The sequence below is a fragment of the Pygocentrus nattereri genome, chromosome 16 (genome assembly GCF_015220715.1).
Source record: "Pygocentrus nattereri isolate fPygNat1 chromosome 16, fPygNat1.pri, whole genome shotgun sequence".
NCBI classification, from domain to species: Eukaryota; Metazoa; Chordata; class Actinopteri; order Characiformes; family Serrasalmidae; genus Pygocentrus; species Pygocentrus nattereri.
Window position 1 is genome coordinate 14,535,630 of NC_051226.1, and position 18,061 is coordinate 14,553,690.

The 18,061-nt window shown below is 41.8% G+C and overlaps 2 protein-coding genes and 1 pseudogene across 3 annotated transcripts; 1 reads left to right on the forward strand and 2 right to left on the reverse strand.

Annotated features, from left to right (window-relative positions):
* Nucleotides 1-4,470: 4,470 nt before the first annotated feature.
* On the reverse strand, nucleotides 4,471-9,606 carry LOC108439620 (annotated as a pseudogene).
* A 628-nt stretch (nucleotides 9,607-10,234) lies between these two features.
* On the forward strand, nucleotides 10,235-11,887 carry LOC108439629 (growth arrest and DNA damage-inducible protein GADD45 gamma-like). The gene is made up of 3 exons (XM_017718128.2): nucleotides 10,235-10,518; nucleotides 10,635-10,842; nucleotides 10,972-11,887. Exons 1-3 carry the CDS (start codon nucleotides 10,376-10,378, stop codon nucleotides 11,083-11,085), a joined length of 465 nt encoding a protein of 154 aa, XP_017573617.1. The 5' UTR covers nucleotides 10,235-10,375; the 3' UTR covers nucleotides 11,086-11,887.
* A 1,467-nt stretch (nucleotides 11,888-13,354) lies between these two features.
* Nucleotides 13,355-16,505, reverse strand: si:ch211-22d5.2 (serine/threonine-protein kinase NIM1). Of its 2 annotated transcripts, none has more exons than XM_017718126.1 (4): nucleotides 16,265-16,505; nucleotides 15,807-16,062; nucleotides 15,205-15,473; nucleotides 13,355-14,332 (listed from the first exon to the last, which is right to left on the reverse strand). In XM_017718126.1, exons 2-4 carry the CDS (start codon nucleotides 16,060-16,062, stop codon nucleotides 13,577-13,579), a joined length of 1,281 nt encoding a protein of 426 aa, XP_017573615.1. In that variant the 5' UTR covers nucleotides 16,265-16,505; the 3' UTR covers nucleotides 13,355-13,576. The 2 variants fall into 2 exon arrangements, with proteins under 2 accessions (XP_017573615.1, XP_017573614.1); XM_017718125.1 differs by having other exon boundaries at nucleotides 15,807-16,109.
* Nucleotides 16,506-18,061: the final 1,556 nt, after the last annotated feature.

Genomic DNA, 18,061 nt, shown 5'->3' on the forward strand with positions numbered 1-18,061 from the left:
ATACAGAAAAAATGTAAGTCAAATGTTTATATAATTAATTGTGTAACTCATTGTGAAGTTATGCAATAACAATGTAATAGGATAGCAAAATGAAACCAATAGGTCATTAACTTTAAGGGCTAATAACTAAATAATAAGCCTAGGTTTCAAAGGTGTAAGGCAAAACAGGACAGGCTATCAGAAAAAGTGTTATGCTGATTATATACAGTGACATCTTCTTGTACCCCACTGTATACATAACACAAATCTGGGATTTTTTGTATTAAATTAAAAGTTATGAAAATGAAATATTCAAGCTTCTGCATTGATTCAATATTCAAATTTAAGCTAATTTGTGACACTGACCATGTTAAAGCCTTTGTACAGAAAGATTTTTTAGTCTTATTCTTTCCATTGAAGCCCATGTTCAGACTCTCAGGAGAGTCTAATCTAGTCATCAGGGGCCTTTGAACATTGTGGGTTCATGCCAGTGAAGTGTATGCTGCCAATAAAGCAAAAGGGGGACAAAATAAATACTGATAAACTCTGAAATTCATGTTCACATTTCAAAAATTCAACTTTTCATTTAATTTGCAATGATGATAATACAATTTGCTAATTTGCTGACTCCACTGTACATGAACTCCTTAAATTGCCAGGCTCATCACCATATTAAGGCTTGTTATTCAGTAATTCTGTGGAAAACGGTGCAAACTGGCTCAGGTATTCTTAAGGTATATGAGTTAGGAAGGGAAGTCTGGGCCTGCTGGCATATCCTGGGTGTTTAAGGTATACAGATAAAGTGTGTGGAAGGTACAAGCTGTACGGTTGTGGCGTATGTCAATGGGTTACATCAATCAGTGGAGTATGTGATGGCAGGTCTCATCCCCATTGCCTTCATTCCCTGAACCGCTAGAAGAAGACACGCCCCACCCACACGGCACCCAGTCAGCCCAGCAGGAGGCCTTTGTGAAAGTTGCTCCATGGGGGTAGTAGCAGGTCCCCTGAGGGAGCGTGGCTGAAAAGGAGCTGGCTTGTGCCAGGCACAGGGTTGTCCTCTTCTTCCACTTCCTCTCCTCCCCCGCCTCCTCCCCTGCACCTAAACCACAGCTCATTATGCACAGCAGCAGATGGAGCAGGTTTTGTGGTCCAGTTGCTGGGTAGACTGAAAAGTATAGGGCTTGGGGGGCCTGGCTGTCTTTGCAGTTTGCAGGCGCTTGTCGTGTGGAAGAGCACAAAGAGGGCCGCCTGCGTGCTGCTGCATTGTTCTGCAGGGGATTATTTGATTGCTTCTTTACTCTTTTGGAAGTCTGGATCAGAGCAGGAGAGCCAAAGGTCAAGCATACTGCTCAGCTGTTCACTCCTAAAACATGGGGAGTCAAATAATGTGTGTTTTCACTGAAAGGGTGAAATCACAGTTAAAATATTGAGATCATGACTAAAAAAAAAAGGCAAAAAAAAGGCATGTAAAGTGATGTACTATAATATATGATTATGTGTGAAATACTTTTTAAAATTAAATATATCAATAACATTGTTGCATGTATTTTGTAGATTTTTACATATTGTGCATTTTATAAATATTGTAATTCAATGTCATTTTATTTTTATTTACAGTCAATATGCAAGAGTTTGGGGTCAAATTAAAGGTTGTGTTGATACTATGAAAGTAAAAATGAGCACACATCCTCTACAGGGAACACATCTTTATGTGCAATTGCTGTGCAATTATCCATTATGTTTAACATCCCTGTAGAGGATGTGGACTTATTATGACTTACAAAATCAACAAAACATGCAATTTGACCAGGATGTTCCAACTTCTGCATATGACTTATGTTCCTTGTTGGCCTACATCTTGGACCTGGCCAATTAAAGCATGTAGATTTATTCATTTGTTAGATTCATTTTTATTTTTTGCTTAATTATGCTCAAACCTTTGAAGTTGCAGGAATAGACATGAACAAAAAACAATGCAGTGCTTTAAATCCTGAGCTGAACCTTACCTGACTTGCAGGTTCTTTCTTGTTGCTCTGTCCTCCACCTGATCAGACATTTGAGCTCACATGGGATTTGCTGCTCATCAGCCAGATGGCACTTTCTCAACCAATCATAGGCTGTTGCTGGCTGAGCCTCAGGCAAAAGGCCTTGAGTTATAAAGACCAGTCAGCAGCTTAATTATTCCACAAACCTTATTGAGAAGAAGTGAGAGATCCTGTGTGCTGATACCATTCCTTAATTTTTATTTACTTTTTAAATTTTGACATCATTTATACAGTTGACTTATATTAGTTAATAATATCTCTTCTGTGAAACTGGTTAATCGTTTTATCCATAAATATCCTTTAAAATAATACTATTAAAGCAGAATTTTGTTATACAGTTTATTGAGACTTCTTTTTTAAAGCATGTTTCAAGATTACAGAGCAGAGATTACTGGTCTGTTTGTATTGGTATGTTAAACGAGTGGTAAATATTGGGCTTTGCATAGCTTGTCATACAGCTTTGGCTCTTTCTGTGTGAAGTTCATTGATTTTTTTTACTGAACCAAATCTCAACTTTTCTTTTTAAAATAATAAAATAACTGCTGCATTTTTAGTTTTTTTGGCCTTTCATTAATACTCCGCTCTCCCATAGCTTTCTCCTCTATGTTTTGCTGTACAAGAAAACATTTATTGCAGTGTTCTAGTGATGAGAAACTTACTGACTCTTTTTTTCCTATTTCCTACTATTTGTGCTGAATGAAACTAAGCTGATGATCAAACAATTAAATAATACCTTGTAATTCAACTATTATGAGTAATATTATCTCTGGACATCTTTGGCCTGGCATCTGGAATAAAGTGAAGTAAGACTAATGTTTCTATTGTTTAAAGTATAATGACCATTTATCATTTAGTTTTCCTTCATGGATGGAGTTGGGCGGCACGGTGGCGTGGTGTGGAGTTTGCATGTTCTCCTCGTGTCTGTGTGGGTTTCCTCCGGGTCCTCCGATTTCATCCCACAGTCCAAAGACATGCAGTCAGGCCAATTGGACATGCTAAATTGCCCCTAGGTGTGAGTGACTGTCTGTGTCTGTCTGTCTGCCCTGCGATGGACTGGCGACCTGTCCAGGGTGTATCCAGCCTTCCGCCCAATGACTGCTGGGATAGGCTCCAGCACCCCCCCACAACCCTGAGGGAGAAGTGGCTTAGAAAATGGATGGATGGATGGATGGATGGATGGATGGATGGATGGATGGATGGATGGATGGATGGATGGATGGATTGAGTTGGGCAGTAACTGGAAAGCGAGTGAATCTCTGGCCTTTTTAGCAGTTCTAATGAGCTACAGTTGCTCAGCAACATCTAAGAAACTCTTGAGTTTAGCACTTATGTTATTATATTATTGATTGTTTTCAACGCCCCTTAACACCAGGTAGGTGAGAGAAATGTAGCATTTTTGGGTTTTGTTTTTGTTACAGGCAACTGTATGTCAAAATATTGACTTTGCATCTCAAAACAATGATTTATTTACTTCAAATTTTGACTTATCGCAAAATAATTATTTAATAGTTTCATCAGTAAGATTTAAACAAGGTTTATTTGTTTATTTATGTATTTGTGTGTTTATTATTCAGTAAGTAATTATTTTGGGATAAGTCATTTAAGTAATTTTTTACAAGACACTAAGTCATTGTTTGACATAAGAAGTCAGTCTAATGAGATATTAAGTCATAATTTGGACCTAATATGCTGTTATTCTGAATTCAATATTCTGAGAAAATTTGTCTTTATTCTAACCTAGTCAATGTAGTAGGTCAGAAGATAAGGCATTATTTTGATATGCTAAGTCAATATTTTGAGAAAGTAAGCCATTGGGCTTTTTTGAGCTACTAACTTAATATTTTGATCTACTGAAGAGAAAAAAAATGTTTTTTTTTCCTTCTCTGCCTGGTATATATGGGTTTAGATAATTTATCAAACAACAAACGTATAGCTGTCTCTTTTGTTAATACACAGCTGCAGATCACCCTCTGCTCTCTTCGGCCTGTCCAGCTTTCTTTTACTGCCATATTTCCACTGAGCTCTTCATGATGTGTGATTCTCAGGTGATCATTAGGACAAGGAAAAGTCTGGTTGGAACTGCAAATAGGTCAGTTTCACAAAAACAATTTAAGGGCCTTCATTATAACTAGATTTTTAACCCAGTCTTGGTGAGATCATGTTTAATGTTCATGTGTTAGATTGTGTGTAATGGAGCTGAATCTGGCATAAACAATGTTGATCATTAAAGGTGAATGTGCTGACTCAGTTTCATAAACTAACAACACTAATGTTGTATTTCACCTGCTCTTATCTGCACAGGAACACATGCACATACATGCAGCTGAACACTTCAAACCAAAGAAAACACAAGTTAAACATGTTGTACTTTTCAGGAACTTTTAATCAGATGAATAACATCACAGAAAAGTTATTTCCAAAACTATTTTTGTAATATTATGCATCATCTCTACAGTGAAGCCTAAAACATTCCCAAAGTGGACTTCTTCATCATTTGTTTTTTTTTTTTCAACATATAAAATCTTTTCAAAATATCTAGGAGTTTTTTGTTTTCTTCTTGTCTTTTTTCTCCTTCTTTTTTCTTCTTCTTCTTTTTATCAACATATTTCCAAAGTAAACTTTGGAGATTTTTTTTTTACATGTTTTTCCTTTTAATTTTCAAATTTGACAAAACTTTTTGTCCTCTTCTGTCGTCTCAAATTTCCAAACCGAAACATGAAGATTTTTTATTTTTATTATCTTTTTTTCTTCTTTTCTGACATCTCAAATATTTCCATAATGAAACCTTTGGAGATGTTTTTCCTCCTTCCTCATATGCAGTAAAATCTAAAGTGAACCCTTTAGAGAATAAGACCCTTCTGGAGAGTGGAAAGCTTATTGCCCGCAGTGAGGTGCCTCTACTGGGGAAAGTGGGCGTGGTGGAGTGCAGTCCGACTAAAAGCTCCGTCTTTTTGGCCAAAAGCCCCGCCTCTTCGGCTAAAAGCTCCGCCTCTTCGGCCACAAGCTCCGCTTCTTCGGCTGGAAGCTTCTCCTGCTCTGTTCGAAGCTCAGCCTGTTCAGCCGAAGCTCCGCCTCTTCGACTCGAAGACCCGCCTCCTCTGCGCCTCCAACGCATCGCCCCGTTCGCCGCCCAACTCGCTTCTCCTTCCTCTCCAAACCTCATCCGCACAAAGAATGAGGGCCATCGGCTCGCTCTCGGCCCGGGACACCCCTCACTCACACAAACGAGGAGGGGGCTCGGCTCGACGTGCGCGTGGCACGAAGAGCGACACGAGCGCCGCCCGGGCCTGTCCACGCGCGCGTTCGCGCATTCATGAGCCTCCACAGGAGCTTCATCAGAATCATCCTCGATCCTCAGAATGAGGAGAGTATTTCCTTCAAACGTGCAGCAGCAGCGCAGTGCAGAGAGGCTCAGCGCGCGGGCAGACTCACTTCCGGAACCCACTCGTGGCAGCTGCGGCTCTCTGCGCAGAACACGTGCAGCTTTTCCAGAGCGGGGTCTTCCCACGAGCCCTCGGTGGGGTTCTGTTGGAGGAGAAAACACACAAACATGAGCAAATGTGTTCACACTGAAAGAGCTGCTCTTATTCTGAAAGCGCCTCGCGTGCATGCAGTTCTATGAACAGCCTCCTGTTAATGAACAGCCGTGCGTACCGTGATGAGCACGCAGTGCGCGTCTTCCAGCTGCCCCGCTTTGTCTCCCAGCAGCTCAGCGAGGCGCTGCGCGTCGCTCACTCTCACGATGCTGATGTCGTTGTCGAAGCAGAAAGCCTGGATGAGGGTGAAGTGGATCTGCAGGGCGATGTCGCACTCGAACTCCTCGTCCATCGCCAGCACGCAGAAAGCCACGCTGTCAGGATCGCTGTAAGCACGGAGAAAAGTTCATGAGCACAAGCTGAGAGTGACTTAGCATGGCTAACACTATCAAACACCCCAGAATAACAACACTGAAGTGAACAACCCTGACTCACTCTGTCTCCATCCCAAACTCCTTTCCCAACACAAAACCTAATCCACAAGCCAGTCCTCATCCTGCACCCCCAACACTGCTAACCTTCAGCTTGGCTAGTTTGGCCACCAGTAGATGACCTAGACTGGACATGTCAGAGTTCTGGCGAGCTATGAGTACGTTTACTGTTCAGAGTGAGATGTAAAGTCTCTCCTCATACTTACTCGTTCATGATTTTGGCGCACTCGTACACTCCAGCGGTGAGGCGACCCTCATCCCGCGCGCACAACATGGCCTCCTCTAGGCACGAGCCCTCAGAAGCCATCTTCAGGTATACAGCAGTGCTGAGTACGTCCTGGTGTTTGGGGTTGGTTAGGTGCTCAGTAAGGGGTGTGTGTGGAGTTAGGTGAGTGTAGAGCGTGTGAAGTAACATCCTCCCGGCACGCGACCAGTATTTATAGGCGGGACGTGGCACGCGCTCGTGGCAGCGACCGCCCTGATTGGCTGACTGAAGGAACATGAGCTGCAGGAGGCGCGTGCCTTTAGATATGCAAGACATCAAAAAGTTTCTTTATGAATGGGTCAGAGTTCAGGCACCTCTTTTACGCTTTTATCCAGCTTCAAATTGCAGCTTTTCACCGCAGCATGTAAACTGTCAGCTGTGCGGGAAACAATGGTTTGGACATTTCGTGCTACGTGGATAAGCGATATTGTATTTAAGTTACTTGATTCAAACGTGCACATTGGCTCCAAAGTAGCAAAGTATATTATAACTAGAGTTGTTGCCAAAGAAGAACAATAAGAATGAAACAAATGTGCAAAGTGGAAATGTTCATACATTTCAACCCAGAAAAGATTTTTTTTCTTCAGCTTATTATATATTTCGGCCCGTCATTTCGCAAGCGCGTTTGCTTCATGTATAGTTTCTCAGTGAATAAAGTATCAATTATGCATTTGAATGCACACAGACTACTTATATTTTAGCTTAAAACCCGCTTTATAATAGAGAGACGTTCATCCACACTGAAAGAAAACAGTGCTTTGAATTCACATGATTCAGTTGCGCCTGCATAAAATGCACTACATCAGCCCAATTTTCACTATAAGAAGTAAATAGTTGCGTTGATAAAATGTAATTATGCTAGTGTTCAACCGATTGACACATCATTCAGGTTCCAAAAGAAATGTGCTATTTTGTCATTGCATGCATGCAAACTGCATTTGACCTGCCTACTAAACTAGCACTAACAGTCGGGAATAAAGCTCTCGGATGCTTTTACATGCTGCTCAAACAGAAAATAAAAAGACAGTAATATTGCGCCTCATTTGGAGTGACATTGGTACAAATCACGTGTGCGTTTCGGTGACATACAGGAAAGTGTGTCAGTGCAGTGAATCAGAGCTCCAGTCACTCCACACTTCTGCATTATTTCTGGCTGATAATATCAGACACGCGCTGCTCGATTGCTCTCGCTGAGGTGGCCTTACACGAGGCGCGTGCCATCTGGGGATGCTCCTCTGTCGCTATAGCGACGGGAAAGGAGGGGGGTGAAGGGTCAATAAAGCAAAAGCTCTCTGATCGCTATCAGCTCCCGGCGAAGCAGCTCCTCTGCAGCCTGCGTCTTTATTCACAGCACGACTGATGGGCTGGAGTTTTGGACAAAGAACGAACTTGCTTGGTTTTTTTTCTATTCTATTATGTTCTATGCACTGAACAAACGCCAGCTACAGAAACTCAACGAGTGTTTTTATCTTCAAAAGTCAGTGAGTTGGTCGCCCTAACAATTTGAGTAAGAAACGCCAGGAAGGGAACAACAGCACCAATTCAGATTGTTGTCTTACCTGAGCCAATTCTGTACAAAACAGAAAAGGTTAAGTCCACATAACCTCGATTTTAATGTGTCAGAGGATAAACAGTGTCAGACATTTCACTGTAGAAATGTTTTGTTTTTGTTATTTTAACCCAAGAGGGTCTGGATCAAAATGTTCATGTAAACGCCAGTAGTAAGTGAACATCAACACAAACACGTATTATTGTTCAAACTGACAACAGGGACGCAATACAAATCGAATTTGCAGGATGAAACTGGTGATAACATCACAGTGTGATCTGATTCTGGGCTCTCACAAAATAAGTAAAACAGTGAGGCTATGATAAGTTATATCATACGATATAGTGCTGTGTAATATCCTCGTATAATATTCCTTTAGTGCTATCTTATTCTAAACTATGCTAGGCTATCATTGTGTAGCCAGTAATAAACTCCACTATAAATAATGGTGATTCAACTTTAAAAAAAAAAGTTAGTCTGTTTTAAGTCAACTGAAATTGAAATGTTAATAGAATGTAAGAGGCGTATTTTTATTGTGTTAACTTACTATAAAAAGTTAATTTAACTCAAAATTAACTCAAGCAACCTGCTTCCTGCAACTTTTAAGCTGGTAACTGACTGAATAGATTCCTGTAGAAATTCCTATAGTATTCCTTTTTTCAGGGGTGGTGATTTCACTGCTGGTAGTTTCATTAAAATGATCCAGATGATGAAAGTTGCTGCTGTTTATTCTTCTTCTCCGCGGCAGCTGGCAGCACGCGGCTCATGTGGCTCTGAACACAATGACTCACAGCAGCTCTGTGTGTATAGGGCGTGGGGGGGGGGGGGGGGTTTGGGGGGGTATGAAGGAGAGGGTGGTTAGAGGCTGCACGCGCCGGAATGGCTCTGCTTGACACCTGTCACTGCGCCCTGCAGATGTGCTGCGACTTGCACGCGCCCCAGCAGCTGCACCAGCTCGTGCGTGTGCAGTGAGTTTAGCCTGCTACACGGTCGCGTTAGAGCACGGTTTAAAGTCATCTTTGAGTGGCAAACTGCATCGGATGTGTTTCCCACACGAGGAGGTTCCTCATTGTCTTTAGCAACTTACACAAATGCGCCAAATGGAAAACAGCAAAGTTGAACACCTGTGTTGAAACAGACTAATGTGTAATTTAATCTGTTTCTGGGTTTTATTTGGACTGTTGTAGTGTGGTAGATGGACAATAGGCCTATAGGTGCTGCATGGTGATGGAAGGGCTTGAATGGGGCTGAGTGGGAGGAGGCCCCTCCATCTGCTCCTGCATGCTAACAATAGGCCTGAACCTGCCCGTCTGTTGTTCTCTAAAACCACACTACATTTCTGTCAGCGCTCCTCTCTCAGTTTGCCCATGGTATGGATCTGTCTATTACCAAATATGCAGTAGAAATCTTGTGATAGGAAAGTGCCTGGATCACAAAAGGACAGCATTCATATCTGTTTTTAAAGTTGCATGTCTGTATTCTGTGCTTGCATGCGGATCTTTTGCCTGATCTACATTCGCTGTGGACAAGTTTGGGCTTTGAAATGTGCAGACCGGGTTACTCTTAAAGCACATATAGGCGAACTAAAACGCAAAACTTAAACGTCCTCGAGTTTAATGCAGGTACGCACGTGCATGCCAAGTCACCTAATACAGCACAAAACCACTTTGCATATGTACGTTTATTCTATGCATTTGCAAACTGCTCTGCGGAAAGCTGCTGCCTGCGTGTCACGTGACCCCTGGCCGGCGCGAGGCAGATTGTCCGGCGGGGCGTCACGGCACGCGCGACTCATTTGCATTTCTATGCAGCTCTAATAATAAAAGTTTCTCAACTCATAATAGAGCCGTTTCAGCGCTTCCACAGATGGCCACACTCCACCTGCCCCTCTGCCTGGTGGGGGGTGGGGGGGGGGGGGTCTATAGTTCTGTACTCGCTCTCTTTCACCACCACAACGCTCCACACACTTTCTCTCCTCTGTTTTCAGTCCTATAAACTGTTTACTGATAAATGTTCTGTTTTCTTTTCAGTATTATTTTGTGCTTGCAGTCAACGTCAAGACGGCTCAAATGCTTTTGATAGCCAACTAGAGCTGCTGTATAACTTTTTACAACAGTTACATATAGAAGTATTACTTAGTAATGAATTATTAAATGTTTGTGAGTTTTAGAGAATCGGCTCTAAATGTTATTGGGTCTCCAAAATGTCACAGAGCATTTAAACTTCACATTCCACATTAAAATGTGCTGCATGGCTCTTGAAAGAGAATAAATAAAACGAAAAAAAAGTCTGCAGGCCAAAAAAACTGATCTCCATCAATCTGCCACGAGCCGCACTGTGACAATAGCTATTAGCATATCAAAACACCCTTCGGTTCAGCCAATCAGAAGGCGCAGGCATCAGCTTGCTCTCCAGCTCAGCCAATCAAGAGTCGCGGCTCTCACCAGCTGCCACGAGCCAAGACAGTATAAAAGCTGGACCTCTGCTCTGACTCAACACCAGATCCTTTCGGGATTATTCGCATATCAGCTTCTTTTGCTTCTACCTTGTGGAACCTGACCAGCCTCACCATGACTCTGGAGGAAGTTCCCGTGCAGAACTGCAGTGAGAAAGCTCGCCGCACCGGCGAGGCTCTGCAGGAGGCCCTGGAGTCCGCCCAGGCCAACGAGTGCCTCACCATCGGCGTTTACGAGTCTGCCAAAGTCATGAATGTGTAAGTATTTATTTAGCGTTGATGCGTTGTTGTTTAGCGCTGCACTGAATTATTGTTCTCAGTTTGGTTCGGTTACATTTGTGTTGCTCACGTTTCTATTTTCTCCGTGCTTACAGCGATCCTGACAGCGTGGCTTTCTGCGTGCTGGCGATGGACGAGGAGTTCGAGTGCGACATCGCCCTGCAGATCCACTTCACCCTCATCCAGGCTTTCTGCTTCGACAACGACATCAGCATCGTGAGAGTGAGCGACGCGCAGCGCCTCGCTGAGCTGCTGGGAGACAAAGCGGGGCAGCTGGAAGACGCGCACTGCGTGCTCATCACGGTACGCACGGCTGTTCATTAACAGGAGGCTGTTCATAGAACTGCATGCACGCGAGGCGCTTTCAGAATAAGAGCAGCTCTTTCAGTGTGAACACATTTGCTCATGTTTGTGTGTTTTCTCCTCCAACAGAACCCCACCGAGGGCTCGTGGGAAGACCCCGCTCTGGAAAAGCTGCACGTGTTCTGCGCAGAGAGCCGCAGCTGCCACGAGTGGGTTCCGGAAGTGAGTCTGCCCGCGCGCTGAGCCTCTCTGCACTGCGCTGCTGCTGCACGTTTGAAGGAAATACTCTCCTCATTCTGAGGATCGAGGATGATTCTGATGAAGCTCCTGTGGAGGCTCATGAATGCGCGAACGCGCGCGTGGACAGGCCCGGGCGGCGCTCGTGTCGCTCTTCGTGCCACGCGCACGTCGAGCCGAGCCCCCTCCTCGTTTGTGTGAGTGAGGGGTGTCCCGGGCCGAGAGCGAGCCGATGGCCCTCATTCTTTGTGCGGATGAGGTTTGGAGAGGAAGGAGAAGCGAGTTGGGCGGCGAACGGGGCGATGCGTTGGAGGCGCAGAGGAGGCGGGTCTTCGAGTCGAAGAGGCGGAGCTTCGGCTGAACAGGCTGAGCTTCGAACAGAGCAGGAGAAGCTTCCAGCCGAATAAGCGGAGCTTGTGGCCGAAGAGGCGGAGCTTTTAGCCGAAGAGGCGGGGCTTCTGGCCAAAAAGGTGGAGCTTTTAGTCGGACTGCACTCCACCACGCCCACTTTCCCCAGTAGAGGCACCTCACTGCGGGCAATAAGCTTTCCACTCTCCAGAAGGGTCTTATTCTCTAAAGGGTTCACTTTAGATTTTACTGCATATGAGGAAGGAGGAAAAACATCTCCAAAGGTTTCATTATGGAAATATTTGAGATGTCAGAAAAGAAGAAAAAAATCTGAAAATTAAATCTCCAAGTTTCACTTTGGAAATCTTGAGATTAGAAGGGGGGAAATTCTGATGGTTTTACTTTTGAAATATCTGATCTCAAAAAAAAAAAGCTCAGAAGGTTTCACTCTGGAAATATCTGAGATGTTAAAAAAAGGAAAAAAGAATCTCTGAAAGTTTCATTGTGGAAATATTTGAGATGTCAAAATGTGAAAAAAAAGTTTGGAAATATTTAATCTGACAGAAAAAGTTTTAATAAAATGATCAAATGAATTTTTGTGTAATGTGTTTATTTCCTTTCCATTCTGGTTGTGCTGTTGTCAGACTGCTTTGGCTCTTCGGTTGGAAAACTGTATTGCCTTAGTTTTCATTCTTCAGCAGATTTGCATTGGAGGCCACAAACAGTGCCAGCTGCCTGCTGCAGTGGCCTCTGATCTGAATGCACAGAGCCAAAACACAATGGCAGCACACTGTCCCGTCAGAAAGGGGGCCTGAACAAGGGGCCCATTGTTGGAGAAGCAGATGTCTGAGCTGCCACGCACCTCCATCTGCCATGGTGAGCAGATGGGAAGTGAAGAATGAGGAGGCCACAGGGGCAGCGAGGGGGTGTTGGGCTGCTATTAGGGCTCAATGTCACAAAAACTGCCTGTGGCTCCTGCAAGGCCTGCTGCAGCTCTCATCCCTGATGGATGGAGGCCAATGAAAGAAATTGCAAATGAAAGAAATTATGCATGCATAATTGTGAGCTTGAAAAGCCTGTTCTAATTTTTAAAGCCATACTTAATGCACAGATTGTTTGCATTCATCAGCATTTAAGAATTTGGTGCTGTTTTTGAAAATAATTGGACTTGAATAGAATTTGAAGACAACTTTTCACTTATAGCAAATAAAATGGCAGGATCACCAATTTCTTATTCTAATAGAAGAAGAAATTACACAGAATTAAGTTGTTTGATCACTTAGATAAAAAAGAAAGCAAATGCTGTAATGCACTTTATTAACAAAAATAGAAAACATTCACATAACATGATTGTTACAGCTCTTAACTTACAGTCTAACATTTATTATTAGAAGCTTATTGTTTTTTTTTATTTCATTAACAGCCAATGTGTTTGAATTCTTGAAGCAAATGTCTAATGTCTTTAAATATCATTCATTTAGTTTCATAAACATTTTAGATAAGTAATCTCTTTATTTGCACTTCTTTGATATGCAAAAATATGTGAAAATAAACAAACAGGAGAAGACAAAATATTAAGGGCAAGGTGCAAGCAAAATGAATATAAATAAATACATTTAAAAAGCACATGTAAATGTGTACAACTGAAATTGTCACCTATTGATAATAGGGGTGTAATAATAACAATAACAATAATAATAATAATAATAATAATAATTATTATTATTATTATAAGTTCAATTTATATAGCGCCTTTCACAAACCAAGGATGCTTTACATCATAAATTTTACATCAAACTTTTAAATAAAAAATAAACAAACAATACAGTTGGTTTGATACAATGTTCAATTAAGATTTAATGTGCCATATCAGAGATATGGTTTAAAATTATGATATACTTTCAATTTCAAACCTTTTTCCTTTTTTTAAATTTTTCTATACTGTATTGAAATCGTTACACCTTTAAGTGATGATAATTGCTAAGCTTGCAATGCAAGACTATGAACTTTGTAATCTAAAACAAGTGAACTCCATCAGTTCAATTATTGCAGACATAAAATCCATAAGCCCTTTATCCTTAAGCTTAATAACTGAATCATTTCCACTGAATAATAAGCCTTAGCATGTACAAATAATCAGCTCAAAAGGTTAAGAAAGGACACACAGTTTTGAGGTGTGCCGTAAATTCCTGTAGGCGCGAAGACTGTCCCGTTTAGGGTCTTTGACTACACCTGTGATCATAGGGGCGCGCTCAGTTCCCTTGTTTCTTTGCATCCTGTGCAATATGATGCGATAAATACCTGTGACTGGACTTCGACTGTTCTTGCTCTGGTTGTTGAGGATGTGTTCTTCAGTCACTCCCAGTTCCTGCAGAGCAACACGCACCTCCTCTTCTTCTTGGTTCAGCCTTCCTGGACCAGACTCCAGCAGATGCATGGGGTTAAGCCGGTATGTGGGTGGAACAGGACGGAAAAACTCCACAGGCAACAACCATTCACAACCCAGCATCTGGTCCAGAGCATAGCGCTCAGAAGGCTCAGGCTTCAGGATGCCCTGAATCAGCCGCTGGCATGGAGCTGACACCCATATAGGCAGAACGTAGGCCCCCTCAAGTACACAACGCCGCAGCCTAGGAACAGTGTCAGCACGAAAAGGCATGGTGCCAGTCACCATGAAGAAGAGGAGAACACCCATAGCCCACACGTCTACAGGTGGCCCCATGTAGGACTCATCCTTGAACAGCTCTGGAGCTGCATATGGGGGAGAGCCACAGAAGGTGTCCAACATCTGATTGTTAGTGCTGACCCTCGTACTGAAGCCAAAATCAGCCACCTTCACACAGGCATTGCAGGAGAAAAGGACATTTTCTGCCTTCAAGTCCCGATGGATGATGTTGTTGTCATGCTGAAATATATGATAAATATAGTCAGACAAAAGATTTTTCATATTGCTGCTGTCAGAAGAAAACCTTGTATTGTTTTTCAGTTTTTGATATAATTTGAAAATATATTGTATATTTTATATTGTATGTAAATATCATGAGGAATGGACCAAAATAAATGACTTTGAAAAAACTCTGGTTACATTGACTTACAGTAAATGTAAACTAGGTTTTTTCCTTCTCCTGTAAAGTTACAATTTTGGTTTTCAACAAGATTTTCTTTCAACAACAGCGATATGCAGATACTCATATAGCAAAACTTATACAAAGAGAAAAAAGTAAAAAAAGAGACATTTTTTCTGCTTTTTCAATTTTCTCTACTTATTAAAGAGCACAATTCCTTATGACTAACCTAGCACCCACTGTAAATTACATGACAATGATCTAACAAAATGAAATGGTTGTATTGCATCTAACTGTAACAGCACAGGCTGGGGCAGCACTCTGGATTTGCAACACAATTGACACATTTATTGCATTGTCTTACCCAACATAGGATGCTTTGCATAAGAATTACTAGATCATCTTATTAAACATTTAATAAGACAAGATGACTTTCTCTTGAAGTGTAGACACAGGCATCTAGACCACTAGTAGATCTGCACAAACATTCTACACGAAAGCAATGCTAAGGGTTTCCCAGACAGGGATTAAGCCTGGCCTTGAATTACATTTTCCTTTCAATGGAGAACCTCCATTCAGAGCTCTGTGTAGTCCAGGACTAGGCTTAATCCCTGTCCAGGAAACTGACCCTAAGGGTTTTTTTCTGCTAAAATTGGTAATACCTGGTAAATGCTACTTCTGATATTGTTGTGTAATGGGATTTAGAACTGACCATATGCTTTACAGCAGACAGGATTTGGGCAAACACAATCTTGCTCTCTGGCTCAGAGATTTTTCCCTGAGAGGTGATCCTGCTGTGGAGGTCTCCTCCTCCAGCATACTCCAGAACCAGGTATAATCGACTTGGCGTCTCCACCACTTCATAAAGACGCACAACATTCGGGTGAAACAAGCTCTCCATGCTGGAGATCTCTCTGGACAGCATTCTCTGGGTCTGCAGGTCCAGCCTCAACTTATCCAGAACCTTAATGGCAACTTTGTCTGCAGTGAATGCACAAAGTGGAGAAGCAATTATGTTGATGTGATTATTGCATATTAATCTCTTTAGCTTCTGATCTATATTAACAAATTTCCACAGAAAAGCAGCCAAGAAACCTGCATCTGTCTCATAGAATTAATACTTTAATTTAATTTAACCTCTTAAATTGCAACAGCTTGTGGGTCCACACATCAATTCCTCATTCTCTTGACTACAAAATATATATATTTTACAAAATAATAATTTATTGTAGTTACTGAATAGCATATTTTCATCTTAATAACTGAACAAAAAGGTCAACCATTAAAGAATGATCTAGACATGATTCATCTTACCTTTGGTAAGGGCATGGAAAGCCAGTTTGACTTTAGAGAAGTTCCCACACCCGATCTCACCACGGACTTTGTAGAAGCCAACCCTTCTACCCACAGTCAGCTCCTTGATGGTATTTTCATTGTGACACATATCCAGTGTTAAGTTCTCCAGGGGTGTGAGGCGTCTGGATGGCTCCTCTTCCTCTTCTTTCTCCGGCCCACAATCAGAGCTGTCTGTCAGGCTGTAGAGGCTGTGTCGTGGCACTTGTGGAGACATCTGATCGGCAGTCACACGCATAGTGTTGCTTTTTAAGGCTAAAATAACTACAGAGTAAACAAGCTTAATTTCTTTCACTTAGCTTGTTACATGAATGTAATGTACATTGATACATTTGTAATTTATGTAATACAAAACTTAAAAAAAATTGTATTTAGAAAAAAGAAAAACAACTTTTAGACAGATCTTAACTGTTTCTCACCCCTGCTTTACGCTTCTGAGGTTGGATTAAGGCATGCCTCTTCTTCCAGTCAACAGCGCCAGGTCCCTCCACGTCTTCACATCCTCTTTAAATGGCATCTGTTGTCATGTTACATCTCAAAATACTTTTTTTAAGTAAAAACAAATTGGCTCTATTAACATTTTACCAAACCTTCCACGCTCCCCCCTCTTTTGTTATCTGTTAAAGGCTGTAAGCTAAACTTTTGGGAGAGATGCTACATGCCTCCTACACAGTCCTGCAATATTCCCTCCCACTTTATCTCTCTAAGGTGCACTGTCAAAGAAGGGATTATGCTGGTGTCATGTCTCTTAATCTCTCAGCTTTATTTAGGCATACCTTAATCCTCATTAATTTCCAGAGAGAGGTCTCTCAAACATGAAAGACCAAATGAGGTGAAATGCCAGACACTTTCCTAATGACTTTTTATGCACTATGTATTTGCACTGACATGCTGTTAACAACAGAACGGCCTTAACAATTAGCCAGTACGTTTGCCAGACTGTGAAGACACAAGTGTTGTCTCTGTGCTTAATGAGATTGATCTCAGATGAGCACTTCGGGTACAGGGAAAGTTCAGACGTTATGTAACTACTAAAAGAGATTAGCGCAGTCCCTCTTTGACACACAAAAGAGTTCGGCAGATAATGTGATTATACTTAGCTTCATAATCTTTAGAGTGAGTCTTGCAGGATGCAAATTCACAATCAGCACGTTCAAGTGTGCTGTTCTGCTGAAACGTGCAATATTTAAATGATCCAAATATACTTCCTGAATGGTTTGTTTGAGCATGCTAAGATTAAATCTGTGTAAGCAAGAGAGCTTAAAGAATTTTGTTAGATTTTCTTTTGTTTAATCAGTTTTGGGGTAACATGTTCTAGTCATCTGTGCATAGTGTTCAATAGTGTAAGGAACAGTGGGGCCAAATATTCAGTGGGCCAATACAGACAGGGTCACAAGGATGTTTAGACAAATATTAACACATTTATTAGACAGCCTTCTTTAACATGCACATGCAGTCCTACATGGTCCTGACTGCTCTGGCGTATCACTAAGCACAGAATGCCACTAACAGTGCTTAGCAACTGGAGGAACTCAGGTTCACTAGGACAGAAGAGATCTTTTCTCAATAATTTACCTTCTATACGAGAAGGGAACGAGAACGAGATACGAGAAACATCTGGCTAAAATTTCTTCCTACACTGCCTTAAAACGTTGCTAAGTTTGCAGAAAAGCTTGCCAACTTTGCAAGCTTTGCAAGCTTCCTGGTGAGCACTATCTTACCTGCTCACCACCATATCAATGGCTCATCTAGCAAACTGCCTTCATCTGTATTACAAATAGATAAACTGACGAGTACACATCTACTGTGTGCACCACTGTGCACAATACATTGCTACATACAATGCTACAGCTATGACAAAAAAGCCTTCTCATCTTAATTATGGGACATATAAACATAAACATATAAACAAAAATAATTATGGGACATATAAACATAAACACATAAACAAAAATAAAACATTTTTAGGATGTTAGGGCTAAATGGTCACCCTAGTTAGGAAGTTGTAAGCAGGTGTGTTTGCAAAAGAGATCCACACTTATAAATCAGTGAAGTTATTCCAGGTCTCTAATACTAGTTTGACACTTAACATGTGTGAGTGTGTGTTTGTAAGAGGTGCTGAATTACAAGGCGTTTCTAATGAGATTATAGGTTTTCAGCGGCCACGTTAATTCGTGATGAACACATGCTGAACGTGCTCCAAAGTCCTTTAGTCC